Source organism: Mytilus californianus, unplaced genomic scaffold, assembly GCF_021869535.1.
Source record: "Mytilus californianus isolate M0D057914Y unplaced genomic scaffold, xbMytCali1.0.p SCAF_13, whole genome shotgun sequence".
NCBI lineage: Eukaryota > Metazoa > Mollusca > Bivalvia > Mytilida > Mytilidae > Mytilus > Mytilus californianus.
The window spans coordinates 44554053-44580472 of record NW_026262615.1 but is presented as its reverse complement, the minus strand read 5'-3'; the positions used below and the strand labels follow the sequence as shown (position 1 = coordinate 44580472).

Below are 26420 nucleotides of genomic sequence, written 5' to 3'. Positions count from 1 at the left end.
TGATTTACCGTTATAGGTTGTCCGTGTCCCGAAAGACAACATATCTTGTCCCTTTGTCATAGATTCCTTTCCCCGTTCCCGAAAATGACATTCGTGTGTCTTGCATGAAGCGGTAACTGCTTATTCTTCCCATTTCTGGACATAGCTTTAGTTTTCTACTCTTTTCTATTGTTTCCATGCGTAATTGTTTTTAGAATTCATCTCTGAATATACATAGGGGAGGTTTTGGATCCAATTATTCTTGTTTAACCCCCGCCGCATGTTTTATGCGCCTGAAACAATTCTTGTTGTCGTGTTAGTCATTTGTACGTCTGTTTCACAATAGAATTTTAAATTTACAATTTGGTATTTTGACATTATGGTTCGCCCTCATATTTGATTCCTTGTTAAAGATCGCTAATGTTTCCTTTTTTTCTATTTTTGGGGGTAGGGTGGGGGTAAGATGAGGTCTTTAACCAAAATGCAGATCATGCGGTAACTCTTAATGTCTGCTAAAGTTTTGCATTGTGTGATTTTGTTCCTACTGCAGAAGTCATAAAAATAGCAAACGAACGACAAAATTAGATTAGGATTATAATCTGAATCTGAATTAGAAGAGACACCAAGGGCCTTTAAAAGTTTTGGCATCTGTTTTGTAATGACATTATAGTATTCCAGCTGGTTCTCGCGAATAAGTTTTATCTTTGGGCGTTTTTTTTGCCTTAAGTTTTTATTGGTCGTACAACATAAGGGCGAGGCAATTCATCAGCGTCATCCTCTCTCTGGTAAGTTACAGCATTTGTTTGCTGGGCAGCATGTCCAGCGACGGCACCGAAAGCCGAAAATTTAAAGAGTCAAAATTGAATTGCATTGTCGCTGAATATGGAATTCATGTTAAACATCAAATTGGTGAATTAAAAAGAAATAAAGTGATGACTACATTAAGGCAAAATTAAAAGACATTGTAGAAACATGTGCCGCCCTAGTCAACAGACATAAAACACTGTTTAATTAAACATCTACTACAAAAATACAGGTTACTTTTTTTTTACATTTTCCATCTCGACGTCTAAAAAATGAAATTTTGAAGCCCTTTTATTCATCATAGTCAATTCAAAAATAACTTTAATTTTATTAAGCAGATACTCAATAAACAAAACAAGGTACGGTATACATTGGATGTTGTCTCATTGGCAATCAACATAATCTTATGCGATCATTGATATTTTTTTCAATCTAATTTTTGAGACAACCCCTCATATCTCACCTAGCGTAGTCGCTCTCAACTGTAGGTGTAGACAATTGTTGAAAATGTTTAATAGGAGTTGCATGATTCCACAAAATCAATAACGTGTTTAAAGGTTTCAAACGAGATTAATCAAAATTTTTGAATACATGAAAGACCTGCACATAATTTTATGTATATTTTTGACATATTTTGAGGACGGTAAAAATAAACCTATTTCAGAACCATTCTTAATGGAGGGTACCATTTTGTGTATTAAATGCTCCTACACTATTCAAGTTATGAATATAAGGGAGAGATATACATTCCAAACTCTATAAAATATTAGTTTATTATTTGAGGATGTACACCTCTTTTTTCTTACATTTGCTAAATGGTAAAACTGTTTCAGCAAAATTCTAAATAGAGGGAAGCCAGTTTTTGAAATTAATTTATCCTACATTCTTCCACTGGGAACTTTTAAAGTATCTTGATTTTTTTGTAGTCACATTGTGTGCTTTCTTGTATATGTTTTGCTTTTTCCGGATAGTGAAATACAGAAAATGTTCAGCGATTTTTTCGATGGAGTGTGACCATTTTGAGTTGTCAACTCCTTTTACAGTTTGTAACCTTTGTTTGAAAGATTCTTTACAACTACTAGAATATGTGTTCATACACAGCAGATGTGTATCTTACTTTAGAAAAGGTTTTGTATCTATCAGAAGATAAAACTGTCTTTCTTGTAGTAGCGGAATGTTTTGTGAGTTTCCCTTTTTACGTTTGTTTTTTTTTTTTTTTCTGTTTTGGATAATATTTCCCATAACACTACATAGTTTTGTTTATATTTGCTTATTCGAAGAAATCAGTAAATATCATCTTCTCAAACTTGTACAAATTGATTTTATATTTCTCGATGATGTACATTATATATATTCTGACTATATTCAACTTTTTAAGCTTATAATGTATTAATCACTTTTACAATACCTTTAACCAATCAAAATTTTCTTCAAGATTGAATACATCAGCTACTATACTAATTCTTCTGCCAGCATCAGTTTTGTAGCTCCAACTAATGACAGCGTTGTCGTAATAATTTGAAGGATAATTTGGACTCTCAATAATTGTGGCTTCATAAATATAAGTGTAGGAGTCTACAAGAGATAAAGAAAATAGACGTATTTACACTTGTATGCAAATGTGTCCGTCATTACGTAAAATCACACAAGTTCCCTTAAAATATGAAATCAGAATTTAAAAAGTTTGACGTCACAATTAAAAAATTATTGTTGCTTGACGTCAGAAGGTTATTTGGAGTAGATCTAAGGTCATTCGGAGACAAAATTCAGCTAAATACCAAAAGTGTACTATGTTTATGCTAAACGTACATTGATAAAAAGTGCTAACTCGTTATGTCCTTCGGCAAAAAAAGTAATTTATGACACGAGCCTTATTGACGTAATTTCCTTCTATTGTCTTATAATTGGAAGGGAAATTTAGACTTGTAATAAATACAGGGTCATATTTAAAAGTACCAACCATGCGAGACCCTCATGGGTAGTCAAGGTCGTTAAAAAAACCCAAACAGTAGGGTCATAAGTATAATTGAAAAGGTCTACAAAAGATAAAAACGACGTTGAACAGTTATAAAAAGAACTTACTGGTTACGAATATTTTACTTCGGCAGAAAAAGGTAATATATAACGCAAGCCTTTTTTACTTCTATTTTCATACAATTTGAAGGAAAATTTAGACTCGTAATAGATACAGCATTGTAAATATAGGTGTAAGAGTCTATAAGTGTTCGTACGTGTATAAACTTGTTTTACGACAGGAGTATTAGTGTTCATACATGTATAAACCCGTTTCATGATGTCACAAGTATTGACGTGTAACAAAAATCTAACATAACTTCATTATTCTTTTTACACATTATTCAAAACTAAATGCCATAAACAAATTTTCATGAACTTGACAAACGTTGAAATTTAATCAAGATATGTATACGATTATTCCAATTTCCGGAATGGAATTTCGACGAATACTTACATTCACAAACCGTTCCGTAGTATCCAGCTGGACAAATACACAAGAACGACTCAAACTGATTCCGGCAGTTTCCGCCATTATAACATGGCTGACTGCTGCTGCATGGCGTATCTATAAAGATAGAAACACTGGTAAAGGGTGCAAACTTTTTAAACTATAAGATATTATACATTAGACATTATATAAGTAAGAAATGTATGCTTGTATTATTCAAAAAGGTGTTACGTTATAAAATGCAAAAAGAATACAATTTTGGTTTTAATAACTTATGGAATAATACTCTAAAATATTCCAATAAGGCTCTTAGAGTATTCCGGCTTCTCATAACTGAAACTAAGTAACCGTATTGCTCTGAAATTAATCTTCAGTGTGAGTGAATAATAAAATTGTAACTACATGTATAGAATTAAATTCCACAATTTTAAACTCTGTAGTGATGTCCAAGGTCAAAATATTTAAAAGTAAAAACTTTAAACAAACGTTGAAAGGCTGATACAACCAAAAAGGTCCAAACTTAAAGCCTCACCCGTACAAGGAATCAGAGCATTCATGAGAGATACGTTACTTAATTCAAAGTGATTGCCAAAATTTTATAACAGATAATTTCAATGAAACAATATCTGTAGTTTAAAGCCAGTTCATCGTATTCGGTTAGTAATACCATCGGGAACTCACAGTCCATTAGAAGGGGTACGGACCAAGTAGTAGCATTCACATAAAGGTTTATCGCCAATTACGGGGACAACTACATGTCCTTGATTAATTGACTAACAGGTGCAAATGCATTTCAAATCTGATTTTTTAAATCGTTAATACTACTTTTTTTTTGGGGGGGGGGGGGGGGGGGGGGGTCAGATTATAAAATCTAAAAAGATGTGGCATTGTTGCGACAAGATAGTTCTCCACCAGACTAAAAAACAATTCTATAAATAAATCAAACTACTTTGTTTATGCTTAAAACAATAATGTAATTAAAAATTAAAAAAATTATAATATTTTTTTGAACTACACATGAAGAAATACAATTAGATGCGATATTTATGTATTTGTTTATTTATACGTCTAATAAATAATGTTCAACGTAAATCAATGATACTTTGTCTATCGTTTATTGTTATTTATATTCCCCCGGAAACCTCCAGTGATTCATATCAACCCCCAACCCTCCACCCCGTAAACCTTCAGTGAATATTATTCATTACTCTGTGAGTAAAGTTTACAATATATAAATAATCAACCTCGTAACACTTGACCAAGGGGATCCTTATATATCCTAATATGGTTATGAATAGCGACAATTACGGAAGATTTCACTGTTTCATTTTTTAATTTAAATACCATATGTGACACAAATGTACTGGTTGTAATAAGCTGCTTCACATTTTGTTCGACCAGTGCATGGATTTGGCCAGCAGGCATGTTTATCCTGAAATTAGATATAAAAAAAAAAATCGATGTTATTACTTCTTTTTGAAAACAAATATGATTTATATATACAATATATGAAATGTTTTGGTTTTTCATTCCTTTGTTATATTTGATTACGTTTAACGTTTTAACTTATTAACGTGGATAAGAAGAATATCTAACGCTACTGTCACAAAGAAAAACGAATTGTTCTCTTTTCCTTTTTGGTTTTCATCTGTTCTTATCTTCTTTTCTTTTTGCGACTTCAGTACGTGCATCATCTAAAAGAATAACTGTGGTGTATAAAGTCATCACAAAATATCACTACACGCATTTAAAAAACATTTAAATCAAAGAAAAAAAACTTTTTATTGCTGTACTCCATCTCAAAGTCACAGTAAGGCCTTTATCATTGACCAATAGCTCTCACCTCACTACGTTTGCGAAACGATTCCTAGTATCATATTGATTGGAATTCTTTATACATGTTATATATACGAAGTTTTGATAATGCATCAAATAAGCATTCAAAACCGTCACAGATAACGAGTAATATCTATCAATTATGGACTTTTGATCAGGAAGTTATAAAAAAAAGATTTAGGAAGAGTGTCAATAAGACAACACTTACCTGGGACAAAATGGCGTTAAATATAACAACGTACACAGGTAAATTTAAATACAATTATTTTGTTGATAGGAGTACGGAAGTAAACGTTTTTTACAAAATTAATAAATTTGTTGTTCAGAGTAAGAGTACCGAAGTGAAAATTTATTTTCATACTAAATACTTATCAAAGGTGATACAACACAAATTAAGTAAACTAAACTGTCTATTCTACTTACTAGCCTTTGAAAATAGTGAAATTAATAGTGTCAAAAATTCGTTGGAATGCTTGATAAATTGCATGCTCATATTGGTGATTTCGAATCTGTTCAAAGTTTTGATTTTTCTACCCTATATACCACTTTGCCTCATAATCTCATTAAGAAAAAATTCACAAACCTAATGAATTGGGCATTTAAAAAGTCAGAATGCAAATATATATATGTTCAAATTCTTTTAGGTCATTTTTTAGTAACAACAAACAAAAGAACTATCATGTCAATTGGACCTGCTTTGATACGATAACTGCACTTGAATTTTTACTAGATAACACTTTTGTTCGCTATAGAGATTCCGTTTATCGTCCACTTACCGGAATTCCAAGGGACTAACTGCACCACTTATTGCGGACCTGTTTCTGTATTGTTATGAGTTACAATTTATGACTAAAATCTGCAAAGACTCATCGAATCAACATCTGATACCAAAATTTAATAATACTTTTAGATATTTGGATGATATATTGGCTCTCAATAATGACGACTTCAGTTTGTACACTAAAGAGATGTATCCTGCTGAACTGACTTTAAATAGAGCTAATACTGAACATTGCTCTTTCCTGGATCTTGATATCTATATCTTTAACGGGAAGCTTAAAACCAAAATTTACGATAAAAGAGATGATTTTTCATTTCATATTGTAAATTATCCATTTTTAGATGGTGACTTCCCTTGTCACCATCTTATGGTGTTTATATATCTCAACTTGTTCAATTCGCTCGTGTATGTAACAACGTATTTGATTTTAACGAAAGAAATCTCTGTATTACTGAAAAATTATTACACCAGGGTTTTCGATACCACAAACTAGTCAAAACATTTACTAAATTTTATCATCGGTACAAGGACATCATTCGTAAATATAAATCAACATGCAGACATCTTATACGTTCAGGTATTTCACGTCCAATCTTTTATGGCAATATTCTATACAAAGCACAAACATGTCGTCATTCACCTCAAAAGCTAACCAACCTTTAAACAGACTTGTTCAGAAGAGATAGTTACGATACTGTTGTCAGGTCATTAAAGATGGCATTTTTTTGGAATGAATATTGATTCATTCATAGGGTCTTTGCATCGGAAATTAACACATTTATTCTAAAACCAGTTGTTGGCATGATACGGGTTATGTTCTTCTCATATATTTTATGATGGTGTGATACTAAACCCCAACGGGAGGGATTATGCTTGATTTTCATATGATGAAGACATAATCTTTCAATCAGTTTAATTGAGGTCTGGAGCTGGCATGTCAGTAACTGCTAGTAGTCCTTTGTTAATTTATGTATCATTGTCATTTTGCTTAGTTTCTTCTACTACCTATTCAGACATCAGACTCGGACTTCTTTTAAACTGAGTTTTACTGTGCGTATTGCTGTGTGTTTGTTTATTCTACATGGCTAGATGTATAGGGGGGTTGAGATCTCACAAAACATGTTTAACCCCGCCGCATTTTTTCGCCTGTCCTAAGTCAGGAGCCTCTGGCCTTTGTTAATCTTGTATGTTTTTTTAATTTTAGTTCATTTATTAATTTTGGAGTTTAGTGTGACGTCCATTTTAACTGAACTAGTACACATTTTTGTTTAGGGGCCAGCTGAAGCCCGCCTCCGGATGTGGGATTTTCTCGCTGAGCTGAAGACCCATTGGTGGCATTGGGCTGTTTTCTGATCTTTGGTCGGGTTGTTGTCTCTTTGACACATTCCCCATTTCCAATCTCAATTTTAAACATTGAATTACAGACATGCATAACAAATTGTGTCAACAGGTCAAATTAACACGAAAGTACGATTTGAGAGTACTCGCAGTTACTTAAAGCTAGTTAAAAGCCAAAAACAATTAACAATAAAAAAAACATGCATCAAAGACTGTTCTCATTTTTATATGACGTGCAGTTATCAAACAAAAACCGTCAGAATTTATCGAATAATATGCAAATATTTGGTGTTTTTTTACTTTTTGATGCTTTGATCTTGTTTTGTTCAATTCTATGTACAATTTAAGTGTTAATGTGTTTTAGTCTCTGTAGATTTACTCCGATCTTGTCTCGTCAATTTCGTGTTTCATGTCGATACACTTTACGACTTCATGTTTGTTTGATTTTCCAACTATCATACACTACTTACTGCATATGTAACATGTATATTGCTTTCTTCAGTTGATGTTTTATCGACGTTCACTTAGCATACTCATTATGCATAACTAATAGAACCTTTATCAAAGGCTTTTAAAAGTTAGGGTTAAAAGGTGCATCAGAGATTTCCAATAAATTGACAAAACTTAAATTAAATGAGCCGCTTTTTTACTGCAATTTTTCATCATGAAGTCAAATCGATGATATCAGCATGGAACAAAAGCTCATACTTCTTTTCAGTTCAAGACAATAGCATTGATTTGAGCGTTCGTATTACGTTGTATGTCTATAACCTGTTACCTGTTACCTTCTGTAAATTCCTTCTCTATCAGGAGAACTTTGAATTCGTCCAGTAGTTATTTAAATCTATGTAACACTATAGTAGAAAATTCAAGTCTGTTTTCTTACACATTAATACGGCTATTGATTTGCATAAACAGACGCTAAAACACAATAACACTCTTAAAAACTGTGCTCTGTGAACTTCGTGCTGTTGTACAATATGGCGACCGAAAGTGAAATCAACGCGCCTCTCCATTAGAGACTGACACAGATGAGGAGTTATTGTTTTATCATGGACCAAGTGATTCAGTTTAGGTCATTAATGTTTTCCTATTAGGGATTGAATGGTTTAATCTTTAACCTTTTAAGGGAATAAATAAATAGATATTAATCAAATACATCATTGATTCCAAATTATTTTTTTGAAACACACTTAATAGAGTCAGGAAATGTGTTTAATGATGTATACTAGTAGTTATACATAGTTAACATAAGCTCAAAAAGAATGATACCTGGTCTGAATCTGCGTTACAGCATGCGCTTGATTGCTGCAAATCTTAAACTATCAACAAACAGGAAGTGACTGCACGGCAGATGTTACAACTCAATAGTATCACACTTTGACGTTATAATTCAAAAGACTTGGTGATTATTGCTTGACGTCAGAAGGTTATTTGGAGACAATTCAGCTTAATAACCAAATATGTAAATTCGTCTTAACAGTGTTGAAAAAAATCTAAACATCCATTGATTTTTTTTCATTCAAGGCGGAAAAGTACGAGGTTTCATTAGATAGTGTTCCATTGAAGTAATTTGCCAGAATACATTTTGCAGTTTTATTAAAAGAGGCGAAAGATACCAAAGGGACATTCAAACAAACCGCCTAGATATAGCCAAAAGTGCTTAAAGTGGCCTTTAGTAGTATATACTAATGCTTCCTTGTATAATACATCCCTTAAATGACCACATTCTAAAAGAGAGGCGAAAGATACCGAAGGGACATTCAAACTCGAAAAGTCGAAAATAAACTGACAACGCCATGGCAAAAAAGAAAAGGATTAAAAGACAAACAACAGTATACAAAACCCAATATAAAATATTTAGGACTAAGAACACGAACCAAACCCAAATCCGGGGCTGATGTCATAGAATGTCAGGAAAATCGAAAATGAGAGTTGGATTGATCAAAAGACTTCATCGACTTTCTTTGTATTTCCATCTATACATCAATGTCCGTGATTAATAAAAAATTGTTAGTTATTGTGTTATATATTTGTTTTCATTGTTCTATAAAAAAAAATTGGACAGATGGATGGACTGGTTTTTAAAGTCCAGAAAAGTATATTACATGCATATCAAGACGAAAACGTTGATTTGACATGAAACATTTTACATCGTACTAGACCCACATGCTCAACCAGATTTCACCATGTCCACAGGAAGACTTGAAACCCTATCCGAACACAAACTTCTGACCCCTAGCTCACCTGTCTTTGCACTTACATCTGAATGAAATGTGTTTAGCGGAAAACCTGTTATTAATACCAGTCTTCTGGTCAGCATATGCACGTTAAAAAAGAGAAGAATCACAAAAATACCAAACTCCAAAGAAAATTCCAAACGGAAAGTCCATTATCAAAAAGCCAAATCAAAAGCCCAAACACATCAAACAAACAAAAATAATACAACTGTCATATTCCTGACTTGATACAGGCATTTCCTAATGTAGAAAATTGTAATTAAACCTGGTTTTATAGCTAGCTTAACCTTTCACTTGTACGACAGTCGCATAGAACTCCATAATAATGACAACAATGTGTGAGCAAAACAAATATATATATAATACGTAAAAATATCAAAAATTGAGAAACAACAGTATTCATTGTGTTATAATTTTCATCACTATAAAAGCAAACAGTTATGTCAACAAAGAAAAACAAAATGGCATATAGACACTATGTAGACAAATCACATAAGCAAAAAGGAAAGACAAGAATACAAAAAAAAATGATCATAGTACAATATTACAATGGGGGAGGTTAAAATACCGAGCAACACCAATTAAGATATCACCAAAAAATGGAATAAACAGTAAAACTTTTGAATATACAATAATGTTGTACAAAGACAAATTAAAAAAAACCCAACACTATAACACGTAATTAAGATGATAAACAACGTCAGTACCTACAATCTATACTTCAAGACCATCATAAAATTGAGAATGGAAATGGGGAATGTGTCAAAGAGACAACAACCCGACCATAGAACAGACAACAGCAGAAGGTCACCAACATGTATTATTGGTGAAGTTGATACGGAATTTTTATCTGGAAGATCTTGGTATCTTCCGATGAACTTTTTAGAAAAAGGACAAGACGTTCTTTGACATAACCCTTGTTCATCAAATTTCTGCTCACGTCTGGTGACGTTTTATAAAGTAAGAGTAGCAGATGTAAGCTCTTGAATACAGAATGAGTTTGGAAACGTATATCCCATATGCAAGTGAAGTTAAAAAGGTGGAAGAGATTTATAGTTTCAAAATAAGATCGTCTCGTTTGTCAAAGATTCTGGCACTGAGGTGACTGCTTATGTCCAATTCGAGGTATAAGTCTAAATATGAGGCGGGGAAAGCCATGTCTGTTGTTTCGTTAATTTCTCATTCTGAAGGACATGTTCAAGAGAGACTAAAAAAGCAGTTTGAAATAATTCGAGCAGCTAAAAAGAACTTCTTCAAAAGTGGTCGGCCAAATTCCCACTCAAGAAAAAGGACATAACCCTTATCTTCTTATTTAAATTCACAGTGTCACGGCTCAATATGTGTAATTTGAAGTTAAAACAATAGTATGACATTGCAATTCTTTAATTTTGACAAATTGTGTATGCCAAAAATGCTTAAGAAGGACCTTTTCAACCAAAACCAATCATTTCGTTCAGACAAAAACTTTGTGTCGTCTCTAGAAACTTAATGAGGAACAGAACAAATCTTTAAAAATCAGCTGACCGTTTTAATCACATATTATTAGTAAAGGGAAACCAAGCTTCTCAATGATCAAAATCAGTGTTTGTCAAACTGCTATATATCCCCTGAAATTATTCATTTAAATCGTGTGGTTCAAATTTCTTCAAATTTTTAAATATTTTGTCAAAATTTTATGAAATTAAACGAGCCAAATCTGTTTTAGTCGAAGTGTTGCGTACCTTTTAATCGTTTGGTTTGATACGTTTTTATATTTAAAAAAAAACATTTAAATGAATTATACATGACGTTTTTTTGTATTTGCAATTTTGTATCGAGATACCTTCTACAGCAACTTGTTACGCGGAAAAACTTTTTGATGCTTTGAATATTTGTAAAATTGGTGAAAACAGTTTCAAGTATACTAGACTCTTTAATATTCATATTTCCTTGGTGTGAAGAATGTAAAATTTTGTCCATGTGAGTGAAACAAATACAGAAGAAATTTCAAAGCTCTCAAGATTTGGAAATGTAACTCGAATCACCGAATAATTTGAACGCCATGAGGTGGTACCAAACACCTTGACTAAAATTAATTTGGCTCGTTTAATTTTCATAAAATTTTGACAAAATATTTACTTTGACCCTTTGTCAAAAATATAAAAATTTCAAAAATCTTGAACCACACATGCACTATCAGAAAAATTTCATTGGATATATTATAATAGCAGTTTGCCAAACACTAATTTTGATCGTTGAGAAGCTTAATATTTCCTTAACAATAGAACATGATTAAAACGTTCAGAATTACCTCCCTGTAGTGTTATGTAACACCATAAGTCATATAAAAACAATCATATATTGCCTTACCTGTTCCCAGTCGGAAATCTCTATAAAATATATTCCCGTTACGTCTATAAGTGAAGAATTCGAATTAAGGAGAGCCAGCAGTTCACAATGTAAGTCGTTTCTTTTAAAATTAACAGCATTGCAGCCATTATGAAGCATGCAATATTTAATACACTGTATTGGTCCGATTTTGTCTATTATTATCAGTGGATTAGAATCCATGTATTTGCCTTTCTGAAAAGAACTACCAGTAATGTTAAGTCTTTCTGATATCACGTTTGACACCATGTAAAACCAACAGAGAGATACACATAGGTCCATCTTCCTCGAAAACCTGACACTAAGAGAACTACATAGGTCCATCTTCCTCGAAGACTTAAAGCTGTTCAATTTGTTGTCAATTGATTAGATATATATTTAGTTATTATATAAGTTGCTTCTGAGGATAATTAAAATCAGAGCTATTGAATATTTAATCAACTACTTATTGCTTGGCTTAATAATTATGTTTGTAAAACAGTCACACAGCAGAAAACAACAATCTAAGTATTTAATTTTCAATCAATTATTCAGATGTCTTTTCCTAAATACCAGAGAAATTTTGAACTAGGAAGTAACTTTGTTTGTTTTTTTTTTGTTTTTTTTTATTTTATTTATGTTAAGTAAAACCCAATAAATCCCTTACACCTGCAGTAATATAAAGCTTTAGTTTAATCGTTCTTTAAATTTCTTATTTCTAGGTAATAAGCTTCCTTTACTTCTGTAGATTTAGTTTTATCGGTATTAGTATTTCAGAGATATAATACTGTAGTAGTACCTGCATTTGTTGATCAAGATCATAATGGTAGAAAATATATTCGTGACTTAAGTCCTATCATAAGGTTCGAACTGACCATTAGGTCAGGATTACATACCTCTCATGTTAGTTCCTTTGTAGGTGCCATTAGAAAATGCATTCACATAAGGATTTCAGATATAACGGTATTATTGGAATACATGAAAATTATTAATTTCATTCCTTTTCATGCCAGTATGAATGTGGTCGATGTATTTGTTACCCTTGGGAGAAACTCACACTTTTTGCACAATCTGCATCTGCAACAGTATTTAATGGGCGGCGAAAGAGACATGATGGAAATCAAAATAAATGCCTGTTCATAACCATCATACCAAAACCTTCTCATTCCACTGAAAGTCCAAATTTACTGCAATCAATGCCATTTGACCCTTTTTAACATCTTGCTTATTTTTTCGTTGAATTGTTTGTAATTTTTTTACCACTTGGTAAAGGCAAAAAAGGGACATTCAAAACACATAGGTTGAGGAAAAATTGACAATAGCACGACTGAAAGAAAAACAACATATCACAAAACACTACATAGAAAACTAAAGATACAGCGACATGAACACCATCCTGCTCCAAATATTATACCCAGCGTGTCGTTCATCGCCAGAACTAATTATTGATGTCTCCATCGAGGAAAAGTTGATCCCTTGGATTAAAATCCGACTTTTGTCCTTGCTATCGTACAACATATATTGCTGTAATTCGCCTATTTTGATCAATCCCTTTCATTGCTTAGATTGATTCTTTCAAATTGGGTCTAATAAGGTAAATGTTCATCTCTGTTAAATTTGTATGTGATAGTCATTTCTGTCCTCATTATAAGATAGTTCCTGAAACGGGCGGTTCAAAGTTTGGAGTCCATCCACATCCGGTTGTTTTATTCACTCCCAGGTTTGTCTGTCTTTGATATAACTTTAGATGATTCAAGTGTTTTTTCTACTTTATATTCCACCTTACACTTAAACATTGTGTTAAACGGACAAGAGGTTACTTACTAATTTTCTTTCCATGAAAACATCAGAGGCAGATTTTGTTGGATTTTTTAATTAGTAGAAAAATTACAAAGAAAAAAAGTCTTCCAATAGATTTTGTTTGATTTTCTGTTTCTCTGATATAATTAGTTTTCCAATAGAAAACATATATACTTGTTTTCCTTAGAAATAGGAGGCATACACATATTTAAAGATAATAAAATGTCTGTTCTGTGCCTATTCCTATCATTTGAAAGTAGTTCTAATAAATTTTATATCCACCCTCCCCCCATTACACATATGGTTGAATCCACAAGAACAACACAAATGAAGGAATTTAGATGAGTTAGAGCAAGTGTAAAGCTTACTTGTCATACCGTTGCTTTTCATGAACATTCCCGCAAAAAACAATAGTAGACAGATATTGGCGTGAAATGTGTCATTTTCAACCATTTAGACTCAAATTTTAAGTAAAATATTTTTTGGAACCCATTTAGTTTAACAATATATCAATATATATATATATATATATATATATATATATATATTGTTTGCGTCCGAAGCTTTTTTCTGGATTTACCTTCATCCGGAACGCTCAAACCCCCAAAGCATGTCAATGAATGTTATTTCTCATTGACTTAAAACTTTTACCGCAAAATGCAATTGAGCCTTTACAAAACATTTTAGTATGAAGGTTGCACTTTGTAAATACAACTGTTTCCTAAACCACGGTCCAATTGAATTCTGAGGAAGACCCAAAGTGAAGGGAGGGGTAGTACAGAATTTAAGTATAATTTAAAACTCTTAGAAGTTCGGGCATATACATGTTGAAAATATGCCGCACAGCCCTGTGTTTTGACCTTTGAAAAAATGGTAGTGCATATGAACTTTTCATTCTGGGATATATTTTGTTTACATAACTTCATTTTAAAAGTGGCACAGTTTTAGCCGTAAAAGGAGTTCCTATGGGAAATTCTATTGTCTATATTAACAGAAGTGTAACCTGAAAGGTTAACAATCTGTGACATCCATTAAGACTGATTCAGACTTCTCTTGATTAGTTTCTTGCATTGTCTAAATCTGATAAAACAGTCTATGTGTATATAGTTCACAAACCAATGTTTGATCATTTTCAGTTTACTTTATTAGAGGGTGTGGATGGGGGTTTACAGAATAGAGAATAATGGACAAACAATATTAGGAATAGAGAAAAATGGACCAAACAAAATAAAGAATAGAGAATAATTAGGTGCTAAAATATAAAGAAATGAGATTAATGGGCAAAACACTTAAAGAATAGAGAATAGAGAAAATGACCTAAAAAATTAAAGAAGACAGAAATGAAGGACCCCCATCCAGACCCTCGTATTGAAAGAAAAGTCCTCATGGAAGCTTTCAGATGTCATATTTATTAAAAATTCAGTTGCGTATCAATAAATAAAAAAGTATTTATAGCGAAAGATTGTATATGACTTATTTTCTATCGAACGCACTATTATAAAGTTATATGAAGGTTGGATAAATTTTTTAACCAAGAGAATATAGTAAATGAATAAAGTTTTCCAATTTCTACTGGGTTTGATTTTCAAAGGCTTTTTCATTAAAGCGTAACAGTATGCTGGAAAAAATACATGTACATGCTTGCGCAGAACAACGAGACGACCTATCTTGGTTACTCCTAAATGCTTAGTACTTATAATTAGTAGAGGAACAGAACATGCAAATGTTAAAATCTGCAAAAAGAGAGACGAAAGATTCCAAAGGGACATTCAAACTCATAAAGTCGAAAGTAATCTAACAACGCTAGAAAAGAAAAAGACCAACAGGCAAACAACAGTACACAAAACACAACATAGAAAACTAAAGACTGAGCAACATGATTCCCACTAAAAACTGGGGGTGATCTCAGGTGCTCCGGAAGGGTAAGCAGATCCTGATCAAACATGTAAAGTCGAAGCTCGTTGTGGCGCAAATTCAGATAGGTCGAGGTATTTAGTCAATTATCGGCATAATTCCTGTTTGTTCAAGGTATTTCTAGCTCTGATAATTCAAACTAATTATAGAAAAACAAAGGATATGGGGTATCCATCCATGACACAAATCAGTATATGCACAGCAAAAATCACACTAAAAGCAAAGGGACAGTGCTTTTATTGCTGTTTCTCATCTCAAAATCACAGTGAGTCCTTCAACACGGATGAAACAAACTCTTAGCTCACTGCAAGTTAGGCTGATTCGAATCTCGGTTAACTCGACTATATTTCAAAGTACATAGGAAGCAAAAAGATAAAAGATTAACCCCGACTTGTAGAACTTCATAGTCAAAGAGACAATGTTTTTTTGTGCTTCAAAAAGAGTTTTAATAAAAATGTCTAGCTATATATATCTTCTCCGCAAGTTTATTGTTTTCTGTTTGGTAATAAATTAATAATAAGATCTATTTTGTTACATCTTGTGATCCGTTTATTTGGCAATCGCCAATGGCAGTCAGCAGGGTTTAAGAACATCAGTTGTTCGACCTGCTAGTCAAATGCGTTTTGTTAAAATATACTTTTTCACTTTTTTGGTCTTTTGGAAAATGTTGTTTGTGCTGTATTTAGACCCCTCTACCAAGAAATTTGTTTTGCATGCACACGTATAAAAATTGCGGTTTTCATCCAACGCAATCATAGGTGTGAACGTCGTTTTCAATTTAGACTTGTTTATATTTTTCGTTTGGGCTTGTATTATATTTTCCTTCGGGTTTATATGATCCGTTCATCCTATTTTGACTCTTTAAAATTCAAGAGTCTATCCTAAATTGAGGTAAATTTTATGGCCTTCCAAATACTGTTTCGATCCCTAACATCACTGAAGAGACATTAATTGTCGAAATCCGGATATGGTGTACTAATTTTTGCACCTTTTGTTTGCGGTATACCATCTTTTCCGCAAGTTTATTGTTTTCTGTTTGGTATTAGATTATTTATTTTTAAAGATCAATTTTAATACATCTTGTGATCCGTTTATTTGGCAATCGCCAATGGCAGTCAGCAGGGTTTAAGAACATCAGTTGTTCGACCTGCTAGTCAAATGCGTTTTGTTAAATATATACTTTTTCACTTTTTTGGTCTTTTGGAAAATGTTGTTTGTGCTGTATTTAGACCCCTCTACCAAGAAATTTGTTTTGCATGCACACGTATAAAAATTGCGGTTTTTATCCAACGCAATCATAGGTTTGAACGTCGTTTTCAATTTAGACTTGTTTATATTTTTCGTTTGGGCTTGTATTATATTTCCTTCGGGTTTATATGATCCGTTCATCCTATTTCGACTCTTTAAAATTCAAGAGTCTATCCTAAATTGAGGTAAATTTTATGGCCTTCCAAATACTGTTTCGATCCCTAACATCACTGAAGCGACATTAATTGTCGAAATCCGGATATGGTGTACTAATTTTTGCACCTTTTGTTTGCGGTATACCATCTTTTCCGCAAGTTTATTGTTTTCTGTTTGGTATTAGATTATTTATTTTTAAAGATCAATTTTAATACATCTTGTGATCCGTTTATTTGGCAATCGCCAATGGCAGTCAGCAGGGTTTAAGAACATCAGTTGTTAGACCTGTTAGTCAAATGCGTTTTGTTAAAATATACTTTTTCACTTTTTTGGTCTTTTGGAAAATGTTGTTTGTGCTGTATTTAGACCCCTCTACCAAGAAATTTGTTTTGCATGCACACGTATAAAAATTGCGGTTTTTATCCAACGCAATCATAGGTTTGAACGTCGTTTTCAATTTAGACTTGTTTATATATATATATATATATATATATATATAAGTCGTCTCGAATTTAGCCAAACAATGTTAGATCAATGTTAGACAAGTGGTTAAAAAAACAGTTTATCTGCAAAAGTCACCCTTTGGCTATATCATTTGACGTAAAACGTTACAATAATTTTAAAAAAGCATATTGTTCAGCAAAAGATGTCCAGCACCCTAGATCACTCGACCAACTAGGCTATGGCTGTAACACAATACATGATGTATAATGGTAAGTAGGATGGTATATCTTTCAGATCAGCTATGTTTTGTCACTTTAAAGGATGATAATGTAATTACCATGCCGTCACATCAAATTATATTTTTTGTTATTATACTATATATATATACGTCTAAGCATGTGACAATTTTATGACAGACATACTCCATCGGATAACCCGTAGTTATACAGGACTAACACCATAATATATATATATATATATATATAATTCGTCTCAAATTGTTTATTTATTTATTACAATTTATACATATAAATTGAATGTAGATATGCTAAGTGCATATGCACGTGCAAATTAGTTCACATTACGGTACCTTGTTAACTGAATAAAGTGTTTACTGAGTGTTGTGTACAAAATGTTAACATATGCTGTGGCGTATTTTTTAAGATCAGATATATAACGATAATATTTACTAAAGTTCTACAGAAAAAAAAATTAATATATGCAAACTTTGCCATTGGGGCATTTTTAACTTAGACCATGAAACTTTTGACAATTAAAGGTCAAAACAGTAACATTTCATAAATATGCTTGTTTATATCAAATAATAAACACTACAAACCAGTAAAAGTCTGAAATGGCCTATATTTGTACTCGACTGTACTGATTTTTACTCGACCAGTCTGAATTGGTCTGAAATTTACTTGATAATACTCGACTGTAGTCTGAACCATACTTAACAGTCTGAACTTGTACTCGACCAGTACTTAACCATTTTTTTTTCGTCTGAACCATGCTCGACCTAGTCTGAACCATGCTCGACCTAGTCTGAACCATACTCGACCTAGTCTGAACCATACTCGACCTAGTCTGAACCATACTTGACTAAGCCTTAACCAACCTAGACCTAATTTTTGTATCTATCTATTGTATTTCATCAATTTAGGAACTGTTTTTAACAGCTATTTCCCCTGGCTAGAAATTTGAACAACAATTTGAAATTTAAAATGTATTCAGTATGGCATTGAAACCAAAATTTCACAATAAACATAATATAAATTCAACACCATATTTATCAACACTTACATATATATATCACCTTTAAAATAAAAATAAAACAAGCTGATCAAATAATCTCAAAACTGAATTGTGACTAATATTTTCAATGTTATTCAAATTTTTTTTGAATGTTTCAGATATATTTTATGGTTACTGGACAATTTGCACCATTTACTTAAGCCTTGTATAGATTTATGGTGTCAGTTGAGTTTAGTTAATAATGCAGTGAACATTTTGTTTATTAAAATATATTTAAATAGTATATAAAGCAACTTAATAAATTTTAAAAATTACACCTTTGTTTTGTAAAACCAAGAATTTAATATAATCATGATAATAGAACTTCCATAGCAATCCTTGATAACCATTTAAAAAAGGAAATGTGTTCCAAAGTTGCAGAAAAAATTTATTTCAATTAAATTTTAATAACTTTTGTCAAAATTAAAGACATGGCATACAAGAAGCACTTTAAATAGGTTTAATTACCTCAGTACATGTGTGTTTTACAGGTAAAAAGAAAGCCCTGTTTTTCTTAAACTCGTATATTACTTATCTAGTGAATTCAAAAGGCCTTGCGATTTAAGTTTTACAGGATGTTGCAATTTTTAATGAATGCTAATTAGAAATTAATACTCTCTGACCAGGTGTGATCTTTTTAATGAGTTTGCCCCAAGCAGGAGGTATTACTTTATACTTTACCACTAATTAGAAGAACAATTTTATCTATTTCTTTAATTTTTTTATCCCTTTTTGATATATATTATATATAATATATCCCAAATTATAATAAGAATAGATATATTTCTAATATAAGGTTAAACAATTTCAGAGATTTTTTGGCTGTTGTTACCTCATTAAAAAGATAATTATATAACTATTGTATGTAACCATGAAACCTATATAGTTTTTCTTTAGGAATTTAGGAAAATTAAGTTAAAAAAAAACAAAAAAACACATGCCAAATAAGAAGCAACTTAATAAGGTTTTATTACCCTCAGTAAAGGTGTGGTTTTTAGTTAAAAGAAAATTTTTTTTTTAACAAAACTCTAAAACTTTAAAATTAATATAATTAAATTATTATATAAGATAATTTAATTTAACTATCTCTATTTGATCAATCTGAGAATCATGTAAGGATGTAAAAATATGTTTTTATATATATCTTTATTTTAAATTTATTGTGGCTGTTGTCATGTCAGAAAAAAAGAAATTAATTTTAACAGCTGAAATTAAAAAAAAAGTATAGGTTTTTTGGTCAAGTATGGTTCAGACTGGTCGAGTATTGTTCAGACCTTTGGTCGAGTATTGTTTAGACTGAAAAAATTGGTCAAGTACAGGTCGAGAATGGGTTAAGACTGTTTCAGACTGGTCGAGTAATATTTCAGACTATTTTCAATGGCTAAGATAAGGGTCAAGTACAGATCAGTACGGTCGAGTATGGTTAAGGCTGGGGTCGGGTAATGTCGAGTAAAATTCAGACCAATTCAGACTGGTCGAGTAAAAAATCAGTACAGTCGAGTACAAGAATAGGCCATTTCAGACTTTTACTGGTTTGTAGTGAAATGAATATAAAATTCGGTTTGTTGAATTTTGGTATTCTTATTTTTCGGATCGTAACAGGTGCCCTAAAACTAAACATACTATTCTTATAGATATTCAGACAATGAGATTATGTAATGTAAATTCAATGTCCTTTATCAATTCAATTTCGCATTGACTAGTTAAGAGATAAGAAATGAAGGTCTAAGGAGGAAATATGTGAAAATTGGAAACAAAAATTACTTTCGTGTACATGCAACATATTGGTTAGGAAAACACGTTGCTACAAAATGCTTACACAAACGGAAATCCACCTTTTTCTTGGTAAGTAATCTGCCAATATATGACAAGAATGAAAACACAATAAACCTATGTTTTCATTAAATGAAACAGTCCGTTGTGCATGCATATGCAAGGAAGGATTGATTAACAACTATGATGAGGTTGGTTGATTTTTTGTTGCTTGTTTAGCGTTCAGTAGCATAAATTTTATGCATATTCTTTCGATTTGAGACCATCATAATACCAATGCAAATATAAGATAAAAGTCCAGTCAGCCTTTTCCCGCAATTTTTTATTAAAATTAAATATTTCGAAAAGGAGCTCCATTACCTATCAATATTTTTAGCTTATTTTGTTCCTTAAGGATGTTTGATACTCTGTTTCAAAATAACTAGCTTTTTAAAATACTATTATAAATTGCTAGATTTTGAATAAAGGAACTAAAAAAATAGAAAAAAAAGAAGGGTCCGTGTGCTTGTTTTCGAGATTTAAGCCTTTATAAATTTGGCGGGAAATGATTCTCTCTAGATTTTCTATACATTTAACATTGGCACCTTTTTTTCAAAAACTTTGAAAAAATAACAAGGATTTTATGAGATTTTCAAATATGGCTTTTTAAACTATATGTGATAAAATTATGAAAAGAAAAGTAGGGGTTAGCAGGCAAAATTTGTTAATGCCCCTATACAGATAAAACCAGAGGATTCCGAATACCTGGCAAGAACTCAAAATCAAGTGGAGCGAACATCCTCAAGGGCATACGGTACAGTTACAGGGGAGGTAATGACGTCGCTACGTAAACTGTTTTTTTTTTCGCGACGTCAAACTGTGACATATTTGGAAAAGATGCATTTTTCGACTGATTTTATCATTCAGACTTATTTAACTTGAAAACGAGTTCATGGACCCTCTTTTTAAAAATGACATTTGACTTGATTATGTGTGAAGATTATTTGTGTACATTTTTATGAAAAAGTCACCGATGAATTTTTTTTAAATTAGATAAATATACAGCATGAAATGCCGGGTTTTTTTTTTACTAAAACCAGGAAAATGTGATAAAAATGAAGTATTTCCAAGAGTTATTACACAAATTCAAAGCAAACTAATGTAGAGAAGATATTCCAAATGTTTTTACAAAAATCCGCTTGCGTTTATCATTTAAAACAAAAAAATTAGGTATGTCTTTCCAAAGGATAGAAATTTCCAAGAAACCGAAATTTCCAGTAAATGTCCAAAATGTAGACCCTATTTATCTCTACAATTAGCACATGAAGGTATATTTTTTATTTCATATTTGAATTGACAAAGTAAAAAATAGCTTGTACGCAAACTTTCGTCAAAAATTAACCGTGGGATCAAAACTGTATCGTATGCCCTTCACTTATGCTCTTCTGACTTATAGTATCAATTTTAAATTCTAGATTTTTTTTTATTTTTAATTTCACCTAAGTACATCCTTAAAAATAAATCCAAAACTTTCTATCTGCAAAGTTTTGGGGATGGGCAGTACACATAGACTGTCAGTGGACAACGAGAGTTGGCACATCTTGACAAGGATCTGCTTAACCTTCTATGGGCACTTGAGATCACCCAAATGGTACTGTCGGGTTTTCTTCGACTTCTGATTTTGTATTATCTCTTTGGTGTCCTCTGTTTCTCTTTTATAGACTACAGCTTTGCAGATATCTAATTCCTTTTTATATATTTGGGGATCTTTTGGATGTTAAGGATGAATGCTAGTATTGTTTTGGATTTTTTTTTCAGATATTCGGAATCCTCTGTTTTTATACATGTGGTGCCATTATAAAAATGCCCGCTAACCCCTACTTTTCGTTTCATATTTTTCATACATATAGTTTAAAAAGCTATTTTCAAAATCTTACAAAAATCCATGTTATTTTTTTCGTTGTTTTTGAAAGAAAAAAGGTACCAATGTTAAATGTATGAACAGTCTGGAGAGATTCATTTCCTAACAAATTTTCAATGGTTTATATCTCAAAAAAAGGACATGTACCTTTCATTCAAATCTGCTTTTTCCGTTCTGTTATTTATGATATGTTCGTATAAACTATCAATTTATAACCAAGAATTCCAAGTGGTGAAGTTGAAATCATTCCTTCGTATATTTTTCGGACGCCATCACGAGTTGGTTGACCGTTATGGAATATCCGTTTGACAGATGATAGCGGATATGTTCCAAATGTCGTAACTACAATTCCGTCCCCTTTTCCTCGAATCTGACCTACAAAATTAAACTTATTACCGGGTTTGTACTAACATGAGCAACACGACGGGTGTCACATGTGAAGCAGGGTCTGCTTACCCTTCCGGAGCACCTGATATCATCCCCAGTTTTTGATGGGGTTCGTGTTGCTCAGTCTATAGTTTTCTATGTTGTGTTTTGTGTACTATTGTTTGTCTGTTTGTCTTTTTCTTTTTAAGCCATAGCGGTGTCAGTTTATATTCGACGTATGAGTTTGAATATCCCTTTTCTATTTTTCGCCTCTCTTTTATAACAGTTTTATAAAAAGCTTGTTATTTTGAAACAAAGTTACGAACATCCTTAATAGAAGTTTGTCACGAGTCTTCTATTTCTTAATTTTTATATAACAAATACATCTTATCAACAAATAATTTTCTTTTTACATTGTTTTAGCGTTGATAAAATACTACAAAAAAGAATAAATAATTGAAGATATATTTGTACACACATGAACAACAACGCTGTTGTTAAATCAAGATTATATATGTGCCTATTAGTCTGTATTTGTATGAGAAAAGTGGTTATGTTGTACTATAGATATGTTAGAAAAATACAAATATTCAAGTATTTGGCGACATCCAACTTTTGTTCCTGATTGGCAACAATAACTCCAATTTGGCCTCATATGTTAGGAACTTTTGTCATTTTAATTTTAAAAATCTGATGTCATAGTATTCGCATATGGTCCGTAAAATACGCAGTAGGAATTTATATTGAATTGAGACTGGAAAAATCTTAAAAACGGATTTAAATTATCTCATTCTTCTTAAACTACAGCTTAACCTTGTCTTAACATAAGTCCAAAACGATTCGTTCTAAGCTTTTCAATGACTGATTCTTTCATCTTTTTATAGGAATGTCAGTGGTTGTAACAATCTGTACTTTGGGAATTTCTGTACTTTTATCATCAACTCAAACACAAATTGTTCCCAATATGAGAGGCCACCTGTGTCCAGACTGGACAGGAAGGTTAGGCAATATCATGTTTCAATATGCGTCACTCTTTGGAATAGCAAAACGAAATGACATGGTGTTGGCTATCCATGAAGACGATGAAATAACCTCTGTCTTTGACAATTTGTTCGCGCTTAAATTAAAAAAATAACTCAATTTGCGAACACGCGCAAACATGGGGAGAAAGTGAACCCTGTTTGTATGACGAGGATGCTTCAAATGTTCCCGCAAATCGCAATGTCAAACACGTGTCCTCATTGCAATCGTGGAAATATTTCAGTCATGTCGAGCAAGCTATTAGAGCACAATTCACATTCAAACATGAAGTTGAAACGAAATGTCATAAAATGTTAAAAGACGCAATAATAGAATGGAATTCAAATCATACAAATATACCTGTTGATAAACTCCAAGTTGTTGGAGTTCATGTACGAAGAGGGGATTATTTGGACGAGGGTAAAATAGCTTACGGCTATCAGACGGCTAGTGCAGAATATATTAATAAATCAATGAGCTACTTCAGAGCAAAATTCAAACATGTATTATTTTTAGCGTACACTGCTTACTATTGGAAAGATTTGTTATGGCGTGAAAAATATGTGGTCGGAAGTGACGTTGTTCGTATGCGCCCGGTTTCTCCTGAAGTTGACATGTGTGTTTTATCTAAATGCAACCATTCTATAATGACAGTTGGATCATTTGGCTGGTGGGCGGCATGGTTGGCTAATGGTACAGCTATCTATTATAAGAATGTAGCTAAACATAATAGTTCTTTTAGAAACGATTTTAGTGCAGATATGACTGATTATTTTTATCCGGGATGGATAGGATTCTAATTTAGCACACATAATGTTAATATTTATTGCAGCTTTCGCAGGAACAATATCTAAATCCATGTAAAAAGTCACTTTTGCACGTGAACTGTTGTAGTACTATTACTTTGAAGTAGTGAAAATATACCTAAATAATGTATCTTTTTTGTATTTTAAAAATATTGTTCGGTTTCAGTATAATAATGTCACAGAACAGTATTCATACTGGAAGTTGTAAACAGAGTTTTATACATTCATTGATAGTACAAAAAGAGGTATTATATGTTTATTGTACCTTTATAGTTCTTCACAACGAAGTAACAACACTGATACTTCAAATCTAAATTGTTCTTTTCTGAGTCAGGTTTACATTATTTGCTGTCTTTATTCTTCAGAAGTTTTTCACTAGAGGCTAATTTTGTTTTTAAGTGGTTGATTTCCTCTTCTAGTATTTAGTTAGAATTTTGTGTGGTACAGTCAGTCGGGCTTGTCTGATTTTGTAACTGCACCCTCACGGGATTTTTATCTTTTGATTTAGCAAGACTTTTATTCATAGTCGGAAGGATACTTCTTGTTACTTGTGCAGTTGGAGATAGCATACATTTATCACCATGTGTCTTGTCAGTAATACTAGTAGTGATGATACCATGAGTCAGGGTTTGTATTGACACTTGACGATAAATTGCACTATCGTTGATTTCAGAGTTTATATGGGTAGCAAGTTCCAGAGTATGTGATTTCTGATTTAGATTTTTTATATTCATTTCTGAGTTTTTCACAACATATACAGATATTTTGGATTGAGCTAATCTTCTAGTTGATCGATTTATTCTAGAGTGATATGTTCACACTCATAGTGAACCCAACTAGAGCATATGTCACATTGTACAGACTTTGTGTCAGTTTCACGCAATAATAGACATGTTAGACATATTGAGTTTTCATCTTTTTCATGATCAATGCATTTATATTCATCGTTTGCTATTGGTTAGTCAGAGCAACATGTAATAGTTACTGAATCACAACATTTCTTTGTTTCTTTGCATTTATTGTTGTCAAGGAAGCATTGACAGCACTCTCTTATTTTGCATTTAAATTAACAAAGTCCTTATTACGATCTAGAATATCTAAAATGTCAAATAGTTGTAAGTAAACAACATCGTTTGATATATGCTTCTGGATTCCATTAAACCACACTCTAGAAATAGAATTGTATAATTTGAGTACTTAGATCTTTTTCAACCATTTATTGCGTTTAGAGATTCCTAGACAATCGATCCTGATTTATCAGTGGTATTTGTCTGATTGATATTTAGGTCAGAACGTTTTATGTGATTACTCGGAATTCTTTATTTTATACCAAGTTACCACATGTATACTCGGGTACAACAGTAATTTTTCTCCTGAAGCTTCTGATTTATTGGACATAGCCTTGTTTTTATTCAGTTCTACATTGATCTCTGATGGTTCTGCATTGTCTATACATTGATTTTTCGTAACTTTGACCAGTATAAACACCATGTTTGGAATTGACTTTATTACTACGTCTTCTCATTTCAACAAGACTCGTATTGAAATGTCTATGTTGATTTTGGTACGTTACAGTTGTAAGTTTGTTGATATGACGTGTAGACTCATTTGCAGGGGGACATGAACAGTGCACTGGGTAATATTAAAAGAAAATTATTCAAATGTTACTAAGAGTCAGTCAGTAAAATCTAAAATGAGGTGTTCGAGTACCCGGGAAGTACTCGTATATCTTTATCTGTATATTTTCAATAGCCGGCGGTAAAAAGCACTTTGACAGGCTTAGTACTGATTTAAAACAATGTTGATAGCTACAAAGCGTATTGTGACGAATAGGCGAATCTTTCTTTACAAATATGTATACATGTGCATGAAAACAAACTGCATAAAATGAGATTGAATATCATAAAATATC

General features: G+C 32.2%; 1 protein-coding gene across 1 annotated transcript; it reads left to right on the top strand.

The window, feature by feature from the left end:
• The first annotated feature begins 23646 nt into the window (after positions 1 to 23646).
• LOC127723951 (uncharacterized) lies at positions 23647 to 24502 on the top strand. The gene is made up of 2 exons (XM_052230667.1): positions 23647 to 23792; positions 24190 to 24502. The coding sequence occupies exons 1-2, from the start codon at positions 23647 to 23649 to the stop codon at positions 24500 to 24502; spliced, it is 459 nt and encodes a 152-aa protein (XP_052086627.1).
• Positions 24503 to 26420: the final 1918 nt, after the last annotated feature.